The sequence below is a fragment of the Rhinolophus sinicus genome, linkage group LG02 (assembly GCF_036562045.2).
Source record: "Rhinolophus sinicus isolate RSC01 linkage group LG02, ASM3656204v1, whole genome shotgun sequence".
Taxonomy (NCBI): domain Eukaryota; kingdom Metazoa; phylum Chordata; class Mammalia; order Chiroptera; family Rhinolophidae; genus Rhinolophus; species Rhinolophus sinicus.
Window position 1 is genome coordinate 140,721,344 of NC_133752.1, and position 24,835 is coordinate 140,746,178.

At 34.2% G+C, this 24,835-nt stretch overlaps 1 protein-coding gene across 4 annotated transcripts in view; it reads right to left on the reverse strand.

Annotated features, from left to right (window-relative positions):
- The window catches only part of MON2 (MON2 homolog, regulator of endosome-to-Golgi trafficking), a 101,504-nt gene that overhangs the window by 15,176 nt on the left and 61,493 nt on the right, over positions 1 to 24,835 (reverse strand). For 3 of the 4 annotated variants that reach the window (XM_019732421.2, XM_074325464.1, XM_074325463.1), the window contains 7 exons: positions 23,195 to 23,488; positions 21,179 to 21,377; positions 15,949 to 16,571; positions 11,265 to 11,408; positions 10,623 to 10,640; positions 10,208 to 10,336; positions 6,320 to 6,510 (listed from right to left, as the gene is read on the reverse strand). In XM_019732421.2, the coding sequence (XP_019587980.2) occupies positions 6,320 to 6,510; positions 10,208 to 10,336; positions 10,623 to 10,640; positions 11,265 to 11,408; positions 15,949 to 16,571; positions 21,179 to 21,377; positions 23,195 to 23,488 (1,598 nt within the window). The remainder of the gene's footprint in view (positions 1 to 6,319; positions 6,511 to 10,207; positions 10,337 to 10,622; positions 10,641 to 11,264; positions 11,409 to 15,948; positions 16,572 to 21,178; positions 21,378 to 23,194; positions 23,489 to 24,835) is intronic. The other variant, XM_019732423.2, reaches the window with a different exon arrangement.

Consider the following 24,835-nt stretch of genomic DNA (forward strand, 5'->3'; position numbering starts at 1 on the left):
TTATTACCAACTAACTAGTGACGAAGTGAAACGCTCTCTTTTTCTCTCCACTTTATCTATTAACTAGTGGGACATCTGTTACTCAGCAAAATTCCTGTGCTCAGCACACTAGGGTGCCCAAGAGATCCACACATCTGTACATCTGAAGGTGGGTGGACTGGAACGCATATGGTAGGTGGAACTGAAGGGATGGCAGGGATGATGCCTGTAACTGCACAGCCCAAGGGAGCACAGCAGAAGCAGCAGAGACGGCGCCACAACTCCAGCACCCTGTTCCAGGGCCTCCGCAGGGTGAGCGCCGGAGGCACTGGCTTCCTCCCCTGGCTGTGGAAATGAAGCACCATTGGAGCTTGGTAACAGCAGCAGAGGCGGTGCACATATCTCTTGCTACCGGGTCAAAGCAGAGCCAGCCGCCAGAAGATATCAGGAAGCAGCAATGGTGGGGCTCGGGACCCCTGCTCCAGACACACTGCCTGCCTGAGACTCAGACAACCTAGATGCATATCAGGGGCGTGGCCATCTCTGTGACCCTGATGGTGATGCCTGTAACAGCAAAGAAACTCACAATAGCAGCAACACTGGAAGCAGCAGGGCACCAGGAACCCCAGAGCAGTAACAAAGAGGGCACATTTGACACATCTGGCAGAGGCCTTAGAATGTGGAAACTGTTGGCTTTCAAATACAACCAGAATTAGCTCAGGTAAGAGAAATCAAAAACTTGTGCTATAGCGCCACCTATTGGAAAACTAAAGAAAGGCCTCTGATTATCCACCTGCTGAATTGTTAAAATTAAAGCTTTACCTAAAAAAGAAAGGCTTTTGCTACTTCAAATGCACTGGCAGAGGAACAACCCATAAAGCACCATGGATAATCACGGTAACAAAAAGAAAATGACAATTCTCCAGAAATCAAAGTCACAGAAGATTGTGCCCTAAATGATAGAAAATTTAAAATTGTTGTCATGAAGAATCTAAACAAGACAAGAAAACTCAGAAAGGCAGTTCAGTGAACTCAGGAATACAATTAATGAAAAGAAGGAATACTTTACCAAAGAGATTGAAACTCTAAAAAAGAACCAAACAGAAATTCTGTAGCTGAACTCAATAAATGAGATGAAGAATGCATTAGAAAGCACTGGAAATAGAGCAAACTGTATGGAAGGGAGAATTAGTGAGCTCGAAGGTATAAATCTACAAATAATTCAGGTGGATGAGGAGAGAGAACTAAGATTTTTTTTTTTTAATGAAAGAACTCTATGAGGACAATCCAAGTCCAATAGAAAGGTCAACATAAGGATAATGGGTATCCCAGAAGGAGAAGAGAGGAAGAAGGGAACAGAGAGCCTATTTACGGAAATAATAGATAGGAACTTACCAGTCCTGGGGAAGGCACCAGAAGCTAACAGAACACCTAATTACCTCAATACAAAAAGACCTTCTCCAAGATGTGTTGTATTAAAATTGTCTGAAGTCAATGATAAAAAAAGAATTCTTAAGGTAGCCAGGGGGGAAAAAAGACAGTAATTTACAAAGGGACCCCCTTCAGACTACATCATCAGATTTCTCAGCAGAAACTCTATAGGCCAGGAGAGAGTGGAATGACATTTTCAAAATAATGAAAAATGAAAACTGTCATACAAGAATAATATATCCAGCTAAGTGATCTTTCAGATATGAAGGAGAAATAAAGGCTTTACCAGACAAAGAAAAGCAGAAGGAGTTCACTACATCAAAACCTGCCTTACAAGAAATATTTAAAGGAACTGTTCTACTGGAAATGAAAAGGCAAAAATAAACACAACTTTGAGTAGGGTGATAAACAGACAGAATCAGAAAACTGCAACTCGATTACAGACTATAATTGTGACACACTTAATTATAGCATAAAGGTTAAAGGAAAAAAAGCATTAAAAATACAGCTTACTTCAATTTGGTAGTGAACACACAACATAAAAAAAGGACAATTTGTGACAACAAAGACATAAAAGGGGAGGAGAAAAAGGACAAAACTTATATAGGCAAATGAATATAATATGCTATTGAAAGAAAAAGGACTATTTTATCTATAAGATGTTTTGTATAAACCTGATGGTAAATACAAAACAAAAATCCCATCATGATCAAGTGGGATTTATTCCAGGGCTGGTTCAAGGATGGTTCATCATCTGCAAATCAATCAACATGACACACCACATTAGCAAAATGAAGGATAGAAATCATGTGATCATCTCAATAGCTAAAGAAGCATCTGACAAGATTCAACATCCATTTATGATAAAAAACTTTCAATAAAATAGGCATAGAAGGAAAGTACCTCAACATAATAAAGGCTAAATAAGACAAACCCATAGCTAACATCATAGCAATGTTTCAGTGAAAAACTGAAAGCTTTCCCTTTAAGATCGAGAACAAGACAAAGATGCCAACTCTTGCCACTTCTGTTCAACATAGTATTGAAAGTCCTAGCTAGAGAAAATAGGCAACAAAAAGAAATAAAAGGCATACAAACTGGAAAGGAAGAAGTAAAACTGTCAATATTTGTGGATGACATGATTTTACATGTAGAAAGCCCTTAAGACTCTACCCTACCCCAAAAAATATTAAAAATAATAAATGAATACAGTAAAGTTGTGGGGTACCAAATCAATATATAAAATCTGTTGTGTTTCTATACACTAACAACAAAATATCAGAAAGAGAAATCAAGAAAAGAATCTCATTGGGGTGGCCGGTTAGCTCAGGTGGTTACAGCGTGGTGCTCATAACACCAATGTTACCGGTTCGATCCCCACATGGGCCACACTGTGAGCTGTGCCCTCCTTTAAAAAAAAAAAAAAAGAAAGAAAAGAATCTCATTTACAATTCCAACAAAAAGAGTAAAATACCTAGGAATAAATTTAACAAAGCAAGTGAGAGACCTGTACCCTGAAAACTATAAGACATTAATGAAAGAAACTGAAGAAGAAACGAAGAAATGGAAAGTTTTTCTGTGTTCAGGAATTGGAAGAATTAACAATGTTAAAATGTCCATATTACCCCAATGAAATCAACAGATTCAATGCAATCCCTACCAAAACCCCAGTGGCATTTTTCATAGAAATACAACAAAAAAATCCTTAAATTTGTATGAAACCACAAAAGACCATTAACAGCCAAAGCAATCCTGAGAACAAAAGAACAAAGCCAGAGGTCTCACACTCCCTGATTTCAAACTACACCATAAAGCTACAGTAATCAAAACAGCATGGTACTGGCAGAAAAACACACATAACTGACCAATGGAACAGAACTGAGACCCCATAAATAAACCTATACATATATGGACAATTAATTTACAACAATGGATCCAAGAATATACAAAGGAGAGAAGAAAGTCTCTTCATTAAATGGTTTTGGGAAACTGGACAACGACATGTAAAAGAATGAAACTAGACCACTATCTTACACCATACACAAATATTAACGCGAAATGGATTAAAGACTTGATGTAAGACCTGAAACAGTAATATACACAGAGGACAACATAGGCCGTAAGTTCTGGACATCAGTTAGCAATGTTTTGGTGGATTTGATCTTGACAGCAAGGGAAACAAAAACAAAAATAAACAAATTGGACTACATCAACTAAAAAGCTTTGGCACAGCAAAGGAAAACATCAACAAAATGAAAAGGAAACCAACTTAATGGGAAAAGATATTTTCAAATGATACTTCTGACAAGGAGTTAGAATGCAAAATATATCAAGAACTCATATAACTGCCCTCCCCCCAAATCAAACAACCTGATTAAAAAAATGGGCAAAAGATCTGAATAGATAGTTTTTCAAGGAAGACATCAGATGACCAACAGCTATATGAAAAGATGTTCAACATCACTAATTATTAGGGAAACGCAAATCAAAACTACAATGAGATATCACCTTGCACCTGTTAAAACGGCTATTATCAAAAAGACAAGAAATAACAAGTGTTGGAGAGGATGTGGAGAAAAGGGAACTCTCATACACTGTTATGGGGGTTGTAAATTGCTGCAGCAACTATGGAGCTTCCTCAGAAATAACCTAAGTGTTCATCACTAGATAACTAGATAAAGTTATACACACACACACACAGACACACACAGACACACACACACACACACACACACACACAGACACACACACACGATGGAATACTACTTGGCCGTAAAAAAGATGAAATATTGCCATTTGTGACAACATGGATGGACTTGAGGGTATTATGCTAAGTAAAATAAGTCAGATAGAAAAGGATAAAAATTGTATGATTTCACTCATGTGGAATATAAAAAAAGAGAAACAATAAAAGCAAACTCATTGATAAGGACAACAGATTGGTGGTTATCAGAAGGGAAGAAAGGTAGGGGGGGCAAAATGGATTTGTACCTTATTAGGGTCAAATGTATGGTGACAGACAGAAACTAGGCTTTTGGTGGTGAGCACGCTATAGTGTATACACATATCGAATTATAATGTTGCACACCTGAAACTTACATAATGTTATAAAAACCAATGTCACCTCAATTTTGAAAAAAAGTTTATTCAACATATTAATGGGGCGACATGCATAGATAGATAATTGGGGACCAAAGGAGAAAGTTTAAATTTCTAAATCTATTTGTTTTATATAAATTAACAGTGATTTGGGCAATGAAGTCCACAAAGGAACACAAATTTTCAGGGTTATTTTAAAGATAAAAACATAATTTGTTTGAATATGCTTTGTGAGTCCCTATAATTTTTATTCAAATACAAACAGTATGTTTGCATTGGTATCAATCAAATTTCTAGAGATAATACACACGAAAGCAAAACAAAGTTCGATGATTTTCAGAAACAGAAATTAGAATCACATGTCCTAGGTTAACCCTTCTGCCCTCTGCAACTTTTCTTTACTGAATAACTAAACAACATTAGAAAGGTAGGCAGAATCTCTTCAGTTAAATCATTCTGTTGTGGATTAATCTGATCATTATGAATGTGCCAATGTAGGTTTTTTTCTCAAAGTATATCAAATTCATAATTTAAATGGTTTCAAACTAATAATTTTAAATGGTTATATAGCAGTGCATGATACACTTATCATTTTATAGTTTTAAAACATGATTAATGGGTTTAAAAATAGAAAACTTTTTGTTGTCACAGAATTTCACTACCATAGCACAAAAGAAAATTCGATTGTAGAACTGAAGACTACCTGGCTATCACAGCTATTACAAATGAGTCTGTCATTAGCAAAATGTCACATTTTAGATCAGTGCCAACCAAAGGAAATTTCTGTGACGAAGGAAATGTTCAATAATTTACACTGTCCATCCAACATGACAGTCACTAGCAATACTTGGCAATGAGAATTTGAAGCCTGGTTAGTGAGACTAAAGAACTGAATTTTTAATTTTACTGAATTTAAAAATTACATTAATTGCATCTAGTGACTACTGTATTGGATAATACAGCTCTAGATGAACTGCAGCAAATTTCTCATTCCAAATAGTGAGGGGTCAAAATAGCATCCTTAACCTATGTCCTCAGTTGGATATCATACAATGAAAATCCCATTTTTCTTTGCCAACCCTAATCATCTTTTTTGAGGACCACATTCACATAACTTGTATTTCAGTATATTGGTATAATTGTTCTATTTTCTTATTAGTTATTGTTGTTAACCTCTTACTGTGCCTAATTTATAAATTAAACCTTCTTATAGGTATGTATGTACCTATAATACATAGGTACATACATACATAGGTACACAGGAAAAAACGTAGTATATATAGGGTTTCGTGGTTTCAGGCATCCACTGGGGGTCTTGGAATATATCCTCCACGGATAAGGGGGGACAACTGTATTTCTTTTTTAATTTTTTGAGGAACCTCCAAACCTAAACATCTTAAAGAGCTAATCATTACTGCCACTGATCTAATTTATTCTGGTAAAATACTGATTTTCTGAATTTGTTTTCCTTTTGTAATGCCAAATGGGCATCTGGTTTAAAAACTGGATCTTCTTAGCTTCATCAAGTTAAAACCATGCTTCCTTAATTATGATGCATTCATATGGTCTTATATATAGATTTCTGTCTTATATTCAAAACCATTGTAAACAGCAAAAGTCTCCACTGTTCACATATAATGTATCCAAAGGATAAATTCCTAATCCAGTTGTGCTTTGTATACAAATCTAGCAATCTTACCAATCAATTACTTTGTTAATGAATAATTAGAAATACCGTTTTTAGAGCAATTATAGGTACAATGTGCAATTCTTGAAAGATTGTCCTAATTGCAAAAATAAATTAGCTGACCTTTTAGTAAAGAGAAAGTCTTCAAAAGTGTTGGCTAGCTCTGGCCACATACTGTCAAATTTTCCAGAAGAAGCATGCTGCCTGGCAACAGGTAGCCCAATAGAAAGAACCTTGAGGAGAGAAGATACTGCTAGTTTCCATGTGCTTTCAGAAGGGCAGGAATACTTCAAACTGAGAGGAATCCTAAGGGTCTGTGAAAATAAAAAGACAGTTTAAGATAAGTATTAATTAAACCATAGACCCCCAACTTTACTTAAAAAAAAAAAGATGACAGCAGAGAGAAAAAAAGAGCATAGGCATTTTCGTTTTAAAAAGGATGTTATTTTCTAGAAAGACCAATTCTCAGTCATGGTCCTCAAATCCGACTGCTTAGAAAGATATACTTTTAAAGCCTGTCTCCATTTTATAAGCAATGTCACTGAAGAAGAAACAACCTTCCTGCACCTGTTTCCCATCATAAAAAATAGGGTTGTTATCTGAAAAGTTAAGAGTAAGAGTAGGAAACTTAAAATTTTGCAGCTTCCCTCAGCTTGATATTATGGGATTAGAACATTCTGCCATAGTTTTTCTAACAGAACATAATTTGACTGATGGGGTTCTCCCACCCAAGAAAGATCAATATTGCTTAATTTTTCCCAATAATGGTTAGGGGAGAATACAGATAGCTTAAAGAATCATTAATTTGACTTAGCTCTAAAATTCATTGAATTTTATCTTCTACTTTAACACTTTTAACATATTTTTTCCTTTTCCAAATATTTTAGTAAAATTAATAATTCAAGACAATGGTTTATTTTATCTTTCACCCTTGAGGATATAGGAGTAGAGCGTCTGAGCTATGTATAGTGACTAAGATGTTGAGACTTACTTTTTAATTGATCAACTTTTGAGACAGGCTATTGTTAACCATGAAAGCACTAATTTGGCAGTTCAGAATAGACTTCTCTGGTCAGAGTCTATGCAGCAACTAGAAGACCAGACTGACCAAATTATCACAGTGAGTTATCCCAGAGTACCATCAATTAATACCATCAGCATACTGTCAGATAATTTGCATCAGAGTGAAAATTCTGATTTTATGGAACAATTGTAGTCAGAGAAAGAGTAAAAAGATAAATTTTCATATTTCAATGTTATGGAGTGGAGTGAATGAATATAAAATCCAATTTTATCATCCCCCACACAAATTATTACTGAGTACTCACATAGTGCATATATGATATATTAGCATGAAATGGACCTCCACTAACAGAGAATTAGGTTACCCAGAATTTGTTTATCCCTTTCCCCTCCCCACCTGCTTTGGGGAAGCTGACCCCACCTTCAATAGGGAATTAGGGTAAGGAGATGATTATGTTATTAAACCAATCTACTCCATTTCCCTGGCTATAATCACTGGTTTAAGATTAGACATGGGACTAAAGCTGGTCCACTTTAGGTTAATTTAGGGAACTTAAGAATAATAATGTAACAGAAGCACATGTGCGCGCGCGCGCGCACACACACACACACACACACACCTCTCCTACTGGACATATAATGCCTTTTTTAGTCTAAAGCTATAAGGAAAAACAGTTAGGATGCACTCAACCCTTAGCAAGCAGACCATAGAGAAAAAAATTGGGGTTTTGGTGATACTAATGCATCTCTGAATTTTCCAACTAAGCACACTAATAAATCCTTTTTATTGTTAAAACTAGTCAGAGCCTGAATGTATGTCATTTGCAAACAAAAGAATACTAAATTATACTAGGGCAATTCTGAGTTAACATTTTATAACTCAAGGTTAGATAAAAGTATGGTTTACTACTGTAATTAGTATTTTACTGAAATCAAGGGAACATTAAGCACAATAGATCTGTTCGATTTATACATTTTATCTTTTAACATATTTAAGCAAATAACAAAGGGATTTGAATCTAGTGCATACTCAGTAAATGTATGTGGAACTGGTGAATTCAGTCTTGCTGTCACAAAGCTCATACTTTTTGAGAAAGGAAGAGCCTTGTCCAGTTAACCACAATACAGTGCAGTTAAGTGGCATCAACTAAGTGGGAGTACAGAGAAGCATTATTTAATTCCTTCAAAAATGCAAACTGATTCATGCCACTCTTCAATGTTCAACCCTTCAATTGTTAAAGAATAAAGTCTGATTCCTTATGAATAAAACCCATAGCTATCTTTTCAGTATTATTCTAGGCCCTGTCACCTCCCTAAATTGAATGTCTCAACAGTTCTTTAAAATATATCATGATCTTTTATGCTGCTTAATTTACCTATAAATTAGGTAATAAATTTACCTCTCTCTCCCTTTTTATCTACCAAACGCTATTTCTCCTTCAGGTGTCACTTCTGTTAATCCTTGCCAAAATCCCATAGGCGGTTTAGTTACTTCCTTGTCTATGGGAGGAACTAAGTTTTATTCAGCAGATTACTTGACAAATATTATTATTAGGTTGATGCAAACGTAATTGCAATTTTTGCAATTATTTTTAGCCTTTTAAACCGCAATTACTTTTGCACCAACCTAATAAATGCTGCATCTCAATTGGTTTTCTTTTTAGTTAAGACATGTAAATGGTATTGGTGTTATCCTTTTTTTACAGATGAGAAGCATTCTCAGACTGGTTCCTTTTCCCAAAATCATAGAGCAGCAAGTAAATCGCAGGGCACTATTTATAAGCCAGGTCTATCTGAATGCAAAGCTGCCTCTACTCTGTGGTTGTCACTTAGCGCTTAACACACTGTATTATTATTTACCTTTCTATATTCCTGTATTGAATTATTAAATGTAAGAATTATCTTACTCATTTTTTAATCTTTACTATTTAGTTAGTACCTAGTAACAGAGACAACTGAAAAAATATTCTTAATAAATGAGGAGAGACAGGACAGTTACGATGGAGTGAGTGGCGAGGGGTAGAAAGAAGTACAACAAAAGTCAAGAGAAGAAAGAGTTTTAAGAAGACAAAGACAGTAGTACCACGTTATAGGGAAGATAAAGAATTAGAAAAGGGCTTAGGAATTGAGGATTTGATCTTCTGTAATTTTAAGCAAGTACTTTCTGTAGCACAATATGGAAGTAAGCCAGCACACAATAAATAGGTCGAGTGACTGGTAGCTAGGTGAAGGCCAGAGGCTAAGTAAAGGAAAGTTGAAAGAGGATGGCAATTTGAGTAGGAAGTAAATGAAGAGAAAGTTCTTGTATAAAAGGCTTAATCATCTTTCCAAGATAAAGTCTAAGAGGTTGAAAGGCAAATGAAGGAAAGTCACTAGCAGAGAAAGGTGGGAAGAAGAAAGGATGGACACAAAGAAAGAAACAGAGAAAGGTGTTCTTTGAGGGCAGTCTGTTCATATTGGCCTGTCTTTGTTCAGTAAATAAGAGGCACATCCGCGTGCTAGGGGAAGAGCAAGGTTTAAGCTTGTCCTTCAAAGTAGAGGGAAAAACAAGAAATAAACTTTGGAGGAATGGGGCACAGTCCATAGAGATGGATTTTGAAGATGACTGCAGAAGACAGTATGCGTGATCAGTGAAAACAAAGGGCTGCGTTGTAAATTTCTCTCTGAATGCTCATCGACCTCAAAATATGACAAGTACTATCCTAAGAACCTGGATCCTCACTATCTTCTGTAGCAAAATTTAAGAATTGTAAAAAATCTAATGCATACTTACTTTAAAATATTTTTCATTAAAAAAACCTCATACATTAGAAAAACGGCTTCCTAAATACTATCCGCGAATGTTGGAGAAAAGTCACTATAAATAATAATATAAATTATATTTTCTATTTATCTCAGTATATGATAATATATTATTACCTAAAGAGTAATTTCAATAATACTGTCATCATCAAATGAAAGTGTAGAAATTAAAAAAAAGAGAGATACCTTAATAATATTCTGGAGTACTTTCTCATTCACCACTGCTTTGTGACAGGCTGTTTTTTGGTACAAATCCACAACTACTTCTAAAGACCTTTCAGCAAACGGTACATAATTCAAGGCTACCCATTCCGCCTAGAAAGTAATATTTTCAAATGAAATTAAAAATAAATGAGATTAAATGAAATCATATTGTTTTCAAAGAGAAAGCTTCTTGGTCTTAAAGTTCAGGCCTTGGTTTTAGGTCAGATTATATTACATGCAAAGTTTTCAAAGAGATACATACTTCATGAAATAATTTTCAGCCAGGCAAAAATTAAAACTATTGGAAAAAGCACACAGAGCATTCTATCAGGAACTGGGAAAGATGTACTTTATTTGTTGCCAATAGGTTAGGACAATTTTAGGAAATTTAACTCACCGGTGCAAATAGTTGGATCTATTGTGATTCCATTGTGTTGCAAGACAAATAGAATGAGAAAAGTTAATACACATTAAAACTACTTTTCGGACCATGTAAAATTATAATTTTAATGTTGTGTGAACAAAATCAGCATGTGCACGCATTCAGAAATTTACTTTTCCCCTAAGCCAAAACAAAGTTAAAGTTTGCCAATTATGGCTATAAATCTTTTATGTAAAATCCAACTGAATTTCACACCAGTAGTAGACAACTTCTTATTTAGTACACACAGATATTTTCATTTTGCATTGCAGGTATCTATTTTAGATAAAATTAGGCTTAGGGATTTAGAAACCATTTTGTAATGGTATGGGGCAGCCAAGAAAGGAACTTTGAAGGAAGATGTCCTATAGAGTAACATGAAATGCCAAACTTCCTGGAGAATCACATGTGAAATGAAAATCATAAATAAGAAAAAAAGAAACACAGAAAAGATTTTTCAAATAGTATTTCTTTTCAGCTTAAACTGTTAACAAACATATGAAAGTTTATTTGTGAATGAAAAGTTTCTGAGATAATCAGAGTCCATCTTAAGTGGAATTGACTTGCATTTACAAGTCATGAAATCTTACAAAGTAAATGTAATTTAGAGTAAATTACCTGATTATATTTTGCATTTGCAATGTGCTTTGTTTCCAGCTGTCCATACTGTGGAGGTTTACAGGAAAATTCTACAAATGCCAGTAACTGGTCAAATATAGCCGGATACATTATCTGCATGTTTTCTGGTCCTACACAGATGGCCTATAAAAGGAAAACATGAACAGTAGAATGCATAATCTGAACTCCATTAAGTTCTTTACTGTTACATGCATTTGTTTAATGGAAGAATCCTATTTTATGTATCATACAATCTTTTATAAGCCCTGGAGGACAGTTAAGCTATTTTAAATTGATGATGAAGAGTAGGTTAAATGTATTAATCAACTAAAAAATGCTTTTTAATAAAAAGTGTGATTACTGGGGCCGGCCCGGTGGCTCAGGCGGTTAGAGCTCTGTGCTCCTAACTCTGAAGGCTGACGGTTCGATTTCCACATGGGCCAATGGGCTCCCAACCACAAGGTTGCCAGTTCAATTCCTCGAGTCCTGCAAGGGATGGTGGGCAGCGCCCCCTGCAACTAGCAACAGCAACTGGACCTGGAGCTGAGCTGCGCCCTCCACAACTAAGACTGAAAGGACAACAACTTGAAGCTGAACAGAACCCTCCACAACTAAGACTGAAAGGACAACTGGACTTGGAAAAAAGTCCTGAAGTACACACTGTTCCCCAATAAAGTCCTGTTCCCCTTCCCCAATAAAAATCTAAAAAAAAAAAAAAAAAAAGAGAAATACGCTGAGCCAAAAAATTAAAAAAAAAAGTGTGATTACTTAGCAGACTGGAAAAAGGGCAAGCACTTTAAGAGAAGTACAGGCAGTCCTGAGGTTCTCCAGTCTGATCATTTGTTTAGTAATACAGACATCATTAAGAATGCTTCACTGACCAACATGGTATTGACTCCTATGTAAGTGATGAGATCAGTTCATTCAAATGACAGCTGATTTCTGCACCACGTCTGGTCTACTGACTTTAACAAATAATCATGTGCATTACAACTGGGAAAATAAATCATGTATGAAAATTTGTTTCTAAAAGATATGTATGTTAATGTTTTCTAACAGGGTAGTATCTATTTAGTGTCTAATGTATCTAAATATAGACTTGATTTAAACAAAGAATATTAAAATATTTTTAATAGAAAAATCTCATTGCTACAAATAATTTGATAAAACACAGAATAAAAGCAAATCTTGACACTGAAGATTTTAATTACCAATTCATATATGTCTAAAGTACTTAAAATAAATCTTGTTTTTATTTTTTTTCTAGCCACAAATGTGTTTTCTTCTCTCATCCTTGCAAATTTTCCTGTTTTAGTATTTATTTTCTCTGTGGGAAAAATACTTAATGATATTATTTAGACTGTCTAAAATATACTTGTGCCCTACACAACAAAAACCATGATTACTCTACACTCAAGGTACCCTCAAAATACTAAATCAAAATTCAAAATATTCATATTTTTAAGGAATTTCTTTTTAAAAATGTTTACAACATTTATATTTTTATGCCATCCATGGCTTTTTTAACTTGTCAGATAATAATTAGATTAGTTTTACTTTCACTCAGAGAAGATACAGCTATTTAGCTATAACCAAAATTTTACATAAAACTGTCCCGAGATACAAAGCAGATAAGCAAAGTGCCTCCCATACCTAAGTTAGATCATCTTATAATTACAATGTAAAAAAGTAGAGTAAAGATATCTAGAACCATCTCTCAGTACTTAGTTATTTTTGCCAGAAATAGTGAATGGCTCATAGCCTAAAATATTCTCTCTACTGATTGCTTCTAAGAGTCTTACTTTCTTCTTTATTAACCTCTTGCTGAGTCTTAACTCTTATAAACAAGCAAGTAGTAATTACTGTGGAAAAGAGATAATTAACCTAAGTGAATTCTTTTATTTTCAATGACAGAAAAAAAAAAAAGAAAAACAACAACAACAACAAAAACCCTGTGTGGACACCTTAGAAAACTAAGAATCACCATTTTTCTGGAAATACCATAGCACCAAATAACGACTTTGACTATATGTTTTGATTTTCAGTAATTCTTTATAAAAAGAAAACATATAGTGTTATAGTAGATTATAAAGCTATTCTAGGATCTTAACATGCATAATATGGAGTCGATTTTTTTTTTTTTTTAAACAAACTTCATCTAAGTAGAAGTTATTATTGGCTTTTCTTCAGTATTCTGAAGTCTGTATACCAGGAAAACCTATAGGGCGAACTTGATAACAGATTTTACTCCAAAAGCTGAGACTCAATAAGCAATATGAACAATATTTCCTATTAGTCCTTGAAAACTGTGTACGTGAAAAGAAGAAAAGAAGCTGGACATCTAACCTCTGGTATGGTTCAAAGATTCTCTCATTATTTAACAAGAAATCATTCAGTACCTATCATGTAGTCACTAAATCTTACAAACATTATCCCACTTAACCAGAAAAAAAAAGTTGTAGGTTTATTATTTTCATTTTATAGGTGAGTAAGTAGAGATTCAGAAACTAGCCCCTATTAACTAGAAGACAGGGCTTCATTGCACGACTTAAAGGGTGCCATTCGCACACAATGTGATGGTGTCTCCTGGAGTGCCACTCCAATACCTTGATGATGGAGGCAGAGAAACTATCTAGCCATCTGACTTTAGGAAGTTGAGCAATAAATAAGACAGATGCAGTCTCCTGATCTCTGAACTTGGGGAAAGCAGATAATCAAATTCTCATGTTCCCCATGTATGCCAAAATATCTTGGCAAAAAAAAAAAAATAAATAAATTATCATCCATAACTAAGGCAATTTGGTCAGGAACTAGTGATTTGAGAACCAAGAGAAGACTGTGACCCTAAATATCAGGGTAAACATGAAATAAAAAACGTGTGTTTGTTTTTGTTTTTTAAAAAAAACAGGTTTTAATCAATAAAATATTTTGATGAATAGCTTATTAGCTTAAGGATAGTCCCAAATCAAGTAAATTTTGTCACAAAGCAAAAAATTTTCCAACACCTATGGGGGAAAATATCAAAACACTCTTGCAGATAATGAAAAATACATTAACTTTTCTCTGTTAGGAAATATTAAAGACCCCATGTTTGTATCCCTTTCAAGTATTATGAAACACAATTTAGATAATCACATAAGTAATGAACAATGGATACAGTGAAATTAATAATGCAAAATATCAATCTGATAGAAATGAATAACAATAAAGCTTTTTAAGTTTCAGGTTGAAGGTATATGTTGTTTTCAAAGTCATTAAAAGCTCAGAACAAATTCCTAGTAATTGGGATGAATCCACTTATTGTCTTATTGCTAAAGCAGATTTTTGTTGTTGTTGTAAGTATACACTTTTTTCCCTTGAAAGGAATTTTTGGCATTTGTTGTTTCTTTTTTATTATCCTCTATACATATATAAAAGCTTGACTCAAACATCTGAATGAGCCTTCTAGATTATATGCATCCCACAAGGCCTGTGGTATTTCTTTCTTTCTTTTTTTTTTTTTTTTGATAGAATAACTTTTCCATTCCCAATAGGGCAGTCTAGAAAGCAATTTATGAGCATGGTCAATCAAGGGGAAAAAGTAATTATTGAGAGGCCACTTTTTTCCCCCCCAATTAAATTAAAAACAGCTATTTTGATTTCAACTGTAGAAAACTGATATCCCTACAATAATTTTTTTTAAATGCCAGATTCTCTTAAATTTTAAGTTTCTACACAATTTGTTTCCCTGCACAATGAAACTAGGGTTAAAGAGATTAAAGAATTACTGCTCAGCTAGACTTCCTCCAGAGACAATTAAGAGGTATTATGGTATAGTAGAAACCACCATTCCTACTGTGAAAGTTTTCATCATTCCAATATAATGCCATCAGTTAATTAGAAAACATGATTTACAATACACAAATGGTTACTGATCACACAAGTGTAATCAGGATGTAATTCCATTCTAATTTTGTTAGAATGTCATAGCTACCTTGTTGGAATTGCTGTCTCTTCAGCTGGCATTTTTTCGTTTGTTTAGCATTTTGGTTGTTGTGAATTGCACTAACAATTATCTTGACAGTTTAAAGAATTCTTTGATTTTGATCTACTCTTGCTTGCTAATTGGGATTTGCTTGATGATTTTTACGTGTTTTTAATATTTTTTTGCAGTAACAAAACATACACAGATAAAAATATATCTTTCTAAAATTTCTGTGAGAGAAAAACTTTATAAATTTATTTTTACTTCTTTTTTTAAGAAGTAGTATAGGTTTCCAACAATTCCCGAACTAAATTTGAGTACAGATGAAAAAATATATATATTTGAAAAAATATAAATACATACATATTTATATATCCCATTGCTTATTAATTTTCTAATTATACAAGTACTTTATTAAAGTTGTTCCAAAAAGTACACCCACTTGTGAAGAGATGCATGTACATACTAAAACTGCTGGTGAATAGAAACAGCATGCAGGCAGTTTCTTAGACTCTCAGAACAAACCTGATTTACCTTTTAAACTAGAAACCCACAAGTTTTCAAAACAACTAGATCTTTACAATCCTGAATTTATCCCGAAGTATACATACACAACAATATTGATCATCCAGAATCTATCCCAAAAACTATATAGCACAGTAAAAAAATCCCAGAGAACCATATGCATTATTGCATAGACAGCCACTAAAATTCTATTACCTTTTGGAGAACATCTAATGCTGTAAGTACAGCTTCCTGTAAACTTGTCAAAACTGCTTCAGTATAAGATGGAAGGATGAAAGGGGATGCATCTGAACTGATTGGGACCGAAACAGCACTGTGCAATATGACTCCCAACTTTTGCAGGTCATCCATGTTGAAACCAGTTTTTATGTGTTGGTAGAGAGCTGGAAATATCTGAATTAAAGCTGTAAGGAAAGGCTGGCTGGGAATGAAAGTCAGTTTATCAAAAGTAACAGGCGGCTTAGTGCTTTCAGATCCAATTCTATACCAGGTATTCCATGCAGCCCACCAGAGATTCAAATCTTCAAGCTCATCAGTAACTGTGGGTGGCTCCCCATATCTTCCAAGTCTTTCTCCAATGGAATCTGTTCTTACAAACGGCCGGCTCAGGCCAGGGCCTGATATGGGCCCTAAAAGGACAGGGACAGGTACATTGACTGCAGGTGGTGTCTCAGGCTTCTCTGAGTCTCTGACAGGGGACACAATCTGTAAAATTTCCTGGAAGCTTTTCAGTGCAGCCAGAGATACTTCATTGTTCTTGCTGAGTGCTGCTGATTGTATATGGTCAAGAAGAACATCCCACGCTTTTGAAAAGTCTCCTACATTAGGAAAGAGAAAAAAGATCACCATAAAAGTGATCAAATTTTCTCTGTTAAGACACTTTAAATTCTATGTGCTTTATTTTTCTGCTTAAATTCCTATGGAACTAGAAAAAAATTGCTTAGGCACTAGCAATGTGCATTAAAATCACTACCACCTGAAAATCCAATTTTTTTTTTTTATTTTTTTTTCAGATACAGGAACCAAGGGCACCAATAAGAGGACAATGGTATACCAAACAATGTTTTGGCCTTAAAAACAAAACTCTGTAAATGTAAGTATACATGTTTATACTATTTCCTAGTATTTCTGCCTCAAGAGAACAGAATAAAAACTCTTAAGAGGGTGAAAATAAAAGCTTTTTAGTAACATGTTTGGTCCATCTATTTACCTTCATTAAAGACTAAGTAAGATGTTATCATTCTTAAGCATACTGGAAGTTACAAGTTGTAACAGTATGATACATGTTTTTTACAGGCCTAAATGTTTAAAATAAACTGTATGTCATACTTCTTAAATCTTAACTTTTACTTTAATTTTCACATTTAAATAATTTATAGTTGCAGAACTTTCTTAAATATTTTTCCTCAGAACAGCTCGTGAGTTACCAGTAGAAAATGCACCATAAAGAATAGACTGTCCTTTTTTATAATGAGTCTAAATTTATTTCTCTCATGTGAAACCAAGACTGCTGATCCACCATCAGGAGAACATAGGCTGAATGGCAGTTGCTGGTTTCCATGGATCAAGCCAATCTCTTGCTCTATCCTATAACCAAGTAATCACATTTATAATGAAGCTCTCTACGGCCAGGTGCAGTTTGTTTCTATGAAGCCCAGCAAAATGACCTTGTTCCTACAGCAATCTAGCCCAACAGCTTGATTAGTAGTCATTTTAATTTTAATAGTCACTGTATTACCTACATATTTGCACTTAAATAATGCAAAAATCAGAAGAAGTGACATTTTTCAAAGCACTGTAATATAAACTATGAAACATAAATAATCAAGGTTTAAAGACTTCTATTTTGCAAAGTCTATAAATGACTTGATTTTTTTTTTTTTTTAAAGAAAGGATAAACCCATATGCCTGAAGGAGCATTCAGTTAATAGGAAAGCTGGAAGTAGGTCTAGTAGGAAACAATAAGTACTATTCTGCCTGTATAGGACAAACTAAAACCTTCCCAATTACATGCCTCTTCTACTCTATACTCTTTCTTTACTAAAAAATTTGAGGTATAATTTACATACAATAAAAACACAATTTTGTTTTCAGTAAACTGTTCAAAAAGTTTGGACAAATTACATTTAAAAACCATCAAAACAGATAAACAAAAACACTTTTGTCTGCTGCCATTCCAATTCAAAAGCCAGATGAGACATTACATTTATCAACTAAAATGGTGACCAAATATCAAATTTAGAATATCCATGCCACAGGGCGGAAAAAAACCTCTCTACTAATATACTCTAAGTCTAGGAAGAAGTCATCTTTCTAAAAGACTAGGGATAATTATATATTGTACAATGTTATCCTAAAAATATGAACCTCATTCTAAAACAATAAAAACCATTTTCTAGTCTTCAAGTTATAAAAAATTATCATAGTGACAAAAACTGCCTTATGTCTTCATTAAAAAAAAAATAAAAAAAAATCTAGGGCCGGCCCGGTGGCTCAGGCGGTTAGAGATCCGTGCTCCTAACTCCGAAGTCTGCCAGTTCGATTCCCACATGGGCCAGTGGGCTCTCAACCACAAGGTTGCCAGTTCAATTCCTCGACTCCCACAAGGGATGGTGGGCAGCGCCCCCTGTAACTAAGATTGAACACAGCACCTTGACCTGCCGCTGAGCTCCCGGATGGCTTAGTTGGTTGGAGCGTGTCCTCTCAACCACAAAGTTGCTGGTTCGACTCCCACAAGGGATGGTGGGCTGTGCCCCCTGCAACTAGCAACGGCAACTGGACCTAGTGCTGAGCTGCACCCTCCACAACTAAGACTGAAAGGACAACAACGTGACTTGGAAAAATAGTCCTGGTAGTACACACTGTTCCCCAATAAAATCCTGCTCCCCTTCCCCCAATAAAATCTTAAAAAAAAAAAAATCTAAATCTATGTCTATGAGTTCCTAGCTTTTTAAAAAAAGTAACTATCATGGAGGTATTAAAAATTATGCTTATTTTGTCAAAACTCAGTAAATGTACAGTTAAAATTGATACATTTCATTGTACATAAATTTTACATGAAACAACTAAGATTTAAAATACATAATATATAAAACATATATACAAATGTATATATGATACACACATAAATATACATATATATATACACATATATATGTATACATACATATATAGAAAGCCCTAAAGTATTAAATGGATCAAACACTATAAATTGTTTTTGAAAAAAAAGAAAAAAAAGGAAAAATGCACATGAAGAATACCACACAAAATGCCTATAGAAAGAGTAAATATGCTTATGCTTTAACATAAAAAAAGCCAAATATAAAATAAAAAAAAAAAAACATGTACAGCAAACTCACAATTAAAAGTATTTCTGTTCACTTTTTCCTACCACCCGTATCACTACCACAAGAATTGAAGGCATTAAATCTATAGCCGGGTTTCTCAGTCTTAGTGCTACTGACATTTGGGGATGGGTAATTCTTTGTTGTGGGGGCTGTTGTATGAGTGTGCATCGTTAAGATGTGTAGCAGCATTCCTTACCTCTATTCCCCAGATGCCAGTAGCACCAAAAATGTGACAACCAAAAATATCTCCAGACATTGCCAAATGTCCTGGGGGAAAGAGGGGAGGGTGAAACTGGCCCTGGCTGAGAAACAACAGTTTCCTAACCAGCCTAATAGTGTCCTGCCATCCTTCCTTGCTGCCATTTCATTCCACACACACCTTTCAAAGCGATCTGTTTGAACTGTGTTTCTGATCATCGCACATCATGAATTAAAACCTTTTAGTGCTTTTCATTGCTTTTAGGATGAAGTCCTAATTTATGAACATGACCTCCAAAGTTTTGCATGGTTTGGTTTCTTTCTACCTCTACAAACTCATCTGGGATCACACTTTTCCTTGTTTTCTTCATTCCAGACCTTTAAATATGCTAGGGTATTCATCATCCCCTTCTCAATTTTCTCCTATCTCTTTTACACATTTTATCTATTTATAAGACTCTTCACCTTCCATCTTACCCTTGCCTCATGAACTACTACACACCCTTCAGATCTCAGGTAAAATACGACTTTCTTAGGGAAGCCTCTCTAGACCTCACTGGCATGGGTAAGTACTTATTATAAGCTCACAACACACCACTCCTTTTTAACATTTATAATTGCAGCAATTTTGCATTTGTTTTTAAAGTTAAGATTTTTTTCCCAACTATAGTTGACATTCAATATTATATTAGTTTCAAGTATACCACAGTCATTCAACATTTATATAACTTACAAAGTAATTCCCCTGTAAGTCTAGTATCCACCTGGTACCACACATAGTTATTACAATATTATTGACTTTATTCCCTATGCTGTACTTTACATTCCCATGATTATTTTGTAACTGCCAGTTTGTACTTCTTAATCCCTTCACATTTTTCACCCCGTTCTACAATCTTCCTCCCACCTGTCAACCATCACTTTGTTCTCTGTATCTATGAGTCTGTTTCTTTTTTGTTTGTTCATTTATTTTGTTTTTCAGATTCCACATAAAAGTGAAATCATATGATATTTGTCCTTTTGTCTTACTTCACTTAGCATACTACCCTCTAGATACATTCATGTTGTTGCCAATGGTAAGATTTCTTCTTTTTAATGGCCGAGTAATATTCCATTGTATACATGTATCACCTCTTCTTTATTCAATTGTCTATTGATGGACACTTAGGTTGCTTTCATATCTTGGCTACTGTAAATAATACTGCAATGAACATAGGGATACATATATCTTTTCAAATTAGTGTTTTGGATTTTTTCGAATAAATACCCAGAAGTGGAACTGCTGGGTCATAAAGCAGTTCTATTTTCAATTGTTTGAGGAACCTCCATACTGTTTTCCATAGTGGCTACGTCAATTTGCAATCCCACCAACAGTGCATAAGGATTCCCTTTTCTCCACATCCTCACCAACACTTGTTTGTTAATTTATTGATGATAGACATTCTGATAGATGTGAAGTGATATCTCACTGTGGTTTTAATTTACATTTTGTAAATTAAATTAAATTTCTCTGATGATCAGTGACACTGAGCATCTTTTGTCTATTGGCCATCTGTATGTCCTCATTGGAGAAATATATACACAATTTTGCATTTTTAATGTAATTCTACTTCTTCCTTCATACCAAGGATAGAGTGTGTTTTGCTCATCACTGTATTCCCTAGAGGCTAGCCCACAATAGGTACACAATACATATTTTCTCAAAGAAATAAATGAAAACTTGCACGCTCATGCACCTACAACACATAAACACGAAGACTGGCAGATTTATTGTTCTTGGCAAGTAGCATTTATATAAATTTTACAAGAATCTTCTATATTTTCCAAATTTCCTTCAACATGAATTACTTGTACCACCAGGAAAATAAATGTATGTATACCTAAAGGTTGCAGTAAATATCGTCTAGTGTTGAAGATTCTTGCTACTCCAGCCAATGTTAAAACCCATGTCTCAGCCCACTGCTTCTCTGCTGTGTCTCTCGAATGATGAATGAGAATATTGCCACCTCCGGATTCAATCTTTTCTTTGTCTGCAGTGGTAGAAGACTCTCGAACTCGGTCCAATAGATGAAAGAGAACCTGAATATTTATAAAAATACATATAAAAAGTATTGGTAACATAATTGATTTAACAGCATAGGAAATTAATAATTGTTACAAAAATTATACCTGACAATCTGATCAATCCTGTATATTAGAAAAAGTTGAATACAGATATTGTTATATTCTTAAATTTATCCTTAAGGTCACAGAATATGAAAAATTAAAATAAATTGGACAGAATATTATCTAAGACTTGTTGAGTTGAAGTGTCAGTGTAGCATCTGCAGGGTAATGTACAAGAAAGGAACATAGCTAAGGAGAGGGGTCCAGGCAAAAAATATAATTATGGGAGGCATTTGGATACAGATTAAAACTGAAGCTTTGGGATTAGATGAGAGTGCTTGGAAAAATCAAGCAGGAAGTGGTTAGGACTTGGAGAATGTTTACATTTAAAGAGTACATTCAGGAGAAGGAATAGGAACCAAAAATAAAAATAAAAATTGAATAGAGAAGCAGAAGCATGCTGAGAAACAATCTAAGGAAAGAAAAATTTCAAGGAGAAACTAATCAACAGTGTTAAATGCTACAAAAAAATGAGTAGGATAAGGATTGAGCACAGAGCAAAAAACTTGGCAATTAGAAGACCACCTGTAGCCTAAGAACAGTTTCTGCAGTTCTTAAAATATGGTCTCAGAAGCAGCATTAGCATCACCCACGAGCTTCACAGGCATGCACATTCTCAGGTCCCATGCCAGAGGAAAAAAAATCAGAAATTCTAGAGGATAGGGGGTGGTGGCTCAGCAATCTGTGCTTTAACAAGCTCTCTAGGTGATTCTGTTACACACTAAGGTTTAAGAGACTCTGGAGTAGAATAATCTGCAAATTAAACTACAAGGAATAAAGGGCATACAGGGGAGGTGAGGAAGAAAAAAAAAAACCACTGAGAATTAGGCAGCAAGATTAACAATGAAGTGTATGAAATAGGAAAACAGAAATCAGAGAAAATGTCAGTTTGTTCGTTTCTTAAAACAGTAATGGAGACTTAAGCATGCCTGTGATCTGAGAGCCAAGGAAGGGATAGAGTTGAAACCGAGACATAGGATGGAGCAGGACTTTTAATTATTTTTATTAGGGAACACACATTATCAATTTTTTAAGAAGACGTTTTGGGGTCTTTTATTAAATTGAAAGCATTGTTAAATTCAATTAAGATTTACTATGCTGCCTATTGTCAAATTTACTGATCTCAAAAATTCACAAAAGTAGTGAAAAGATTACAAATAGAATTTTATTAAAATGGAACAGAGAGAAGAAAAAAGGAAAGCCTTTTAGCAAAGAGAAGATGCTCACTAATAAGCTGTTTACTTTGTTAAGAAAGTCTTAAAAAGAGGATAAAAAAGAAAAATGAAAGATCTAAAACTGTATATTTAATGAATGAACATGTAGAATTTACCAATTGGAGGCTACTTTTGTTTGGTGATTCTTTAAGTACATTTCACTGTTGTTGATATTCTTTATAAAATTCTTATTTGGTTATATTATATTTGAATTACATGTAGTGGTTTAGCAACTCCTACTTTTACCACTTGGGAAAATGGGAGGAAAAAAACAAAGGGCAAAGGCAGAAATCAGAGATAGATAAGAGATGAACAGAAAAAGAGAGATGAGGCTTTAAATATTTAATTTGTTCTGCATAAGGTGCAACTTAAAATATGACAAAGCAAACACTTTCTATTTTGTCAAATGCACCAATGCATGGAAATGCTTTAAAAATGAATAGGAATAAGTTTAATTGAAAAAGTCCATAAGTGTGTTCCAATTAAAAGCTGATAACACAAGTTATTTTATAATACCTTCCAAATAACAGTGTGCCATGTTGAATGCTGTAATAAAGTTCCATGTGCACCAATTGTTGAAAACAGAGTTTGCCCTGCACTCTTCCTGACAGCAGGTCGGGGGTCCACACACAGTTCTCCTAATTTTGCGTAAAGACACAACCACAAGCAATCAAATGGTGGTGCAGGGTGGAACGGCCGATTTAAAGCCACTCCTTTCTCTTCTGCCTGCTTTTGCTGTGCTGCCTCTTCTTTATTTAATTCTTTTTCAATAGTTTCCCCTCTTTGGAAAAAATAATCTGAAATATTCCACTGAAAAGCAAAGCAGAAAAAGATTACTTTATTCATAGATTTTATTTTAAACACATAAATATGCAACTCATGGTTGGTTTACAATACCTTTCAGAATAAAACTTTTAAAAATCTTTTTTCTAGAAGGGATTTAATGAAAACATCTCTTCCTCTATCAAGTGTCTCTATCTGATTTCAGAAGAATATATGGGAACAATCTTGTCTTAACATTAATATTTTTAAAAATTTTATTATGAAAAATTTCCAGAACACACAGATAAAACAAGGAGAATATATCAATATGTTGCTATATTCACAACCTAGATATAACAATTGTTATAATATCTTGTCACATTTACTTCATGCCTATATTTTATAATCTACTAGAAAAAGGCTTTAAAAAACATAACCTTGATACTGTTATCACCTTAACTAAATTATTAACAATTCCTTAGTATCATTTAATAATATTTTGAAATATCATATAAGAGTGATTACTATCTCCACACGTATCTTATGACTTCATTCTCAACCATAGTAAGGTATGCAAGTTAATGAGAATCATGTCAATGGTAAAAATGTAGAGCATATGTTATCTGTGAACATAAATATAAAATAAAGGAGGTGATATCTAGTAGAAATTTAATCAACATTGAATTAACCAAACACACTTTGGGAGCAATTATATATACAACATGCCTGTACTTTTTCCCATGATTACATTTTTAATGGTAAAATACTAAGTTACCTAGCTTGCATGGGATACTTAAGTTTGACTTTTAAAACTTTTGAGTTATAATATACATTTAAAAGAGTCTAAATAATTGCCTTTAAATAAATTTTTGTTGTGAACAGCTCTCTATTTGTTTACTTCATATAATAGTTATCAATACCCTAACTTAGATGCTACTACTTCTATATTCAAAATAAGTAAGATGAGGTTCAGGAGGTCAATACTTTAGCAATTAACAAGAATCAGATAGAATTAAAATACATGTATATCTGTTTCCACAGTCCAGACTCTTCTACTATCACATGCTGTCTCCTTACAGCTAACAAAGCAGTGTTGACAAACTACAGGACTATGTAAATGGTAAAGCCTTTTATCGAAGCTTTATTTACTAAACAAGTAGCATATGAAAATACTGCTACCAAAATAATATTGAAAATCAGTTAACTTTCACACTAGAGTCAATTATTTATCTTGTATGTACTATTATTTGTTTACCAAATCCTCCCAAGACAAACCTTGTGAACACCAAATTTCAGCTCAATATATCAAAATTATTCCAACTAGTCTGCTATTAATGAATTGTTTCTTAAATGATGTCATTTAATCCTTTATGTAAGATATGTTTGGTACTTCAG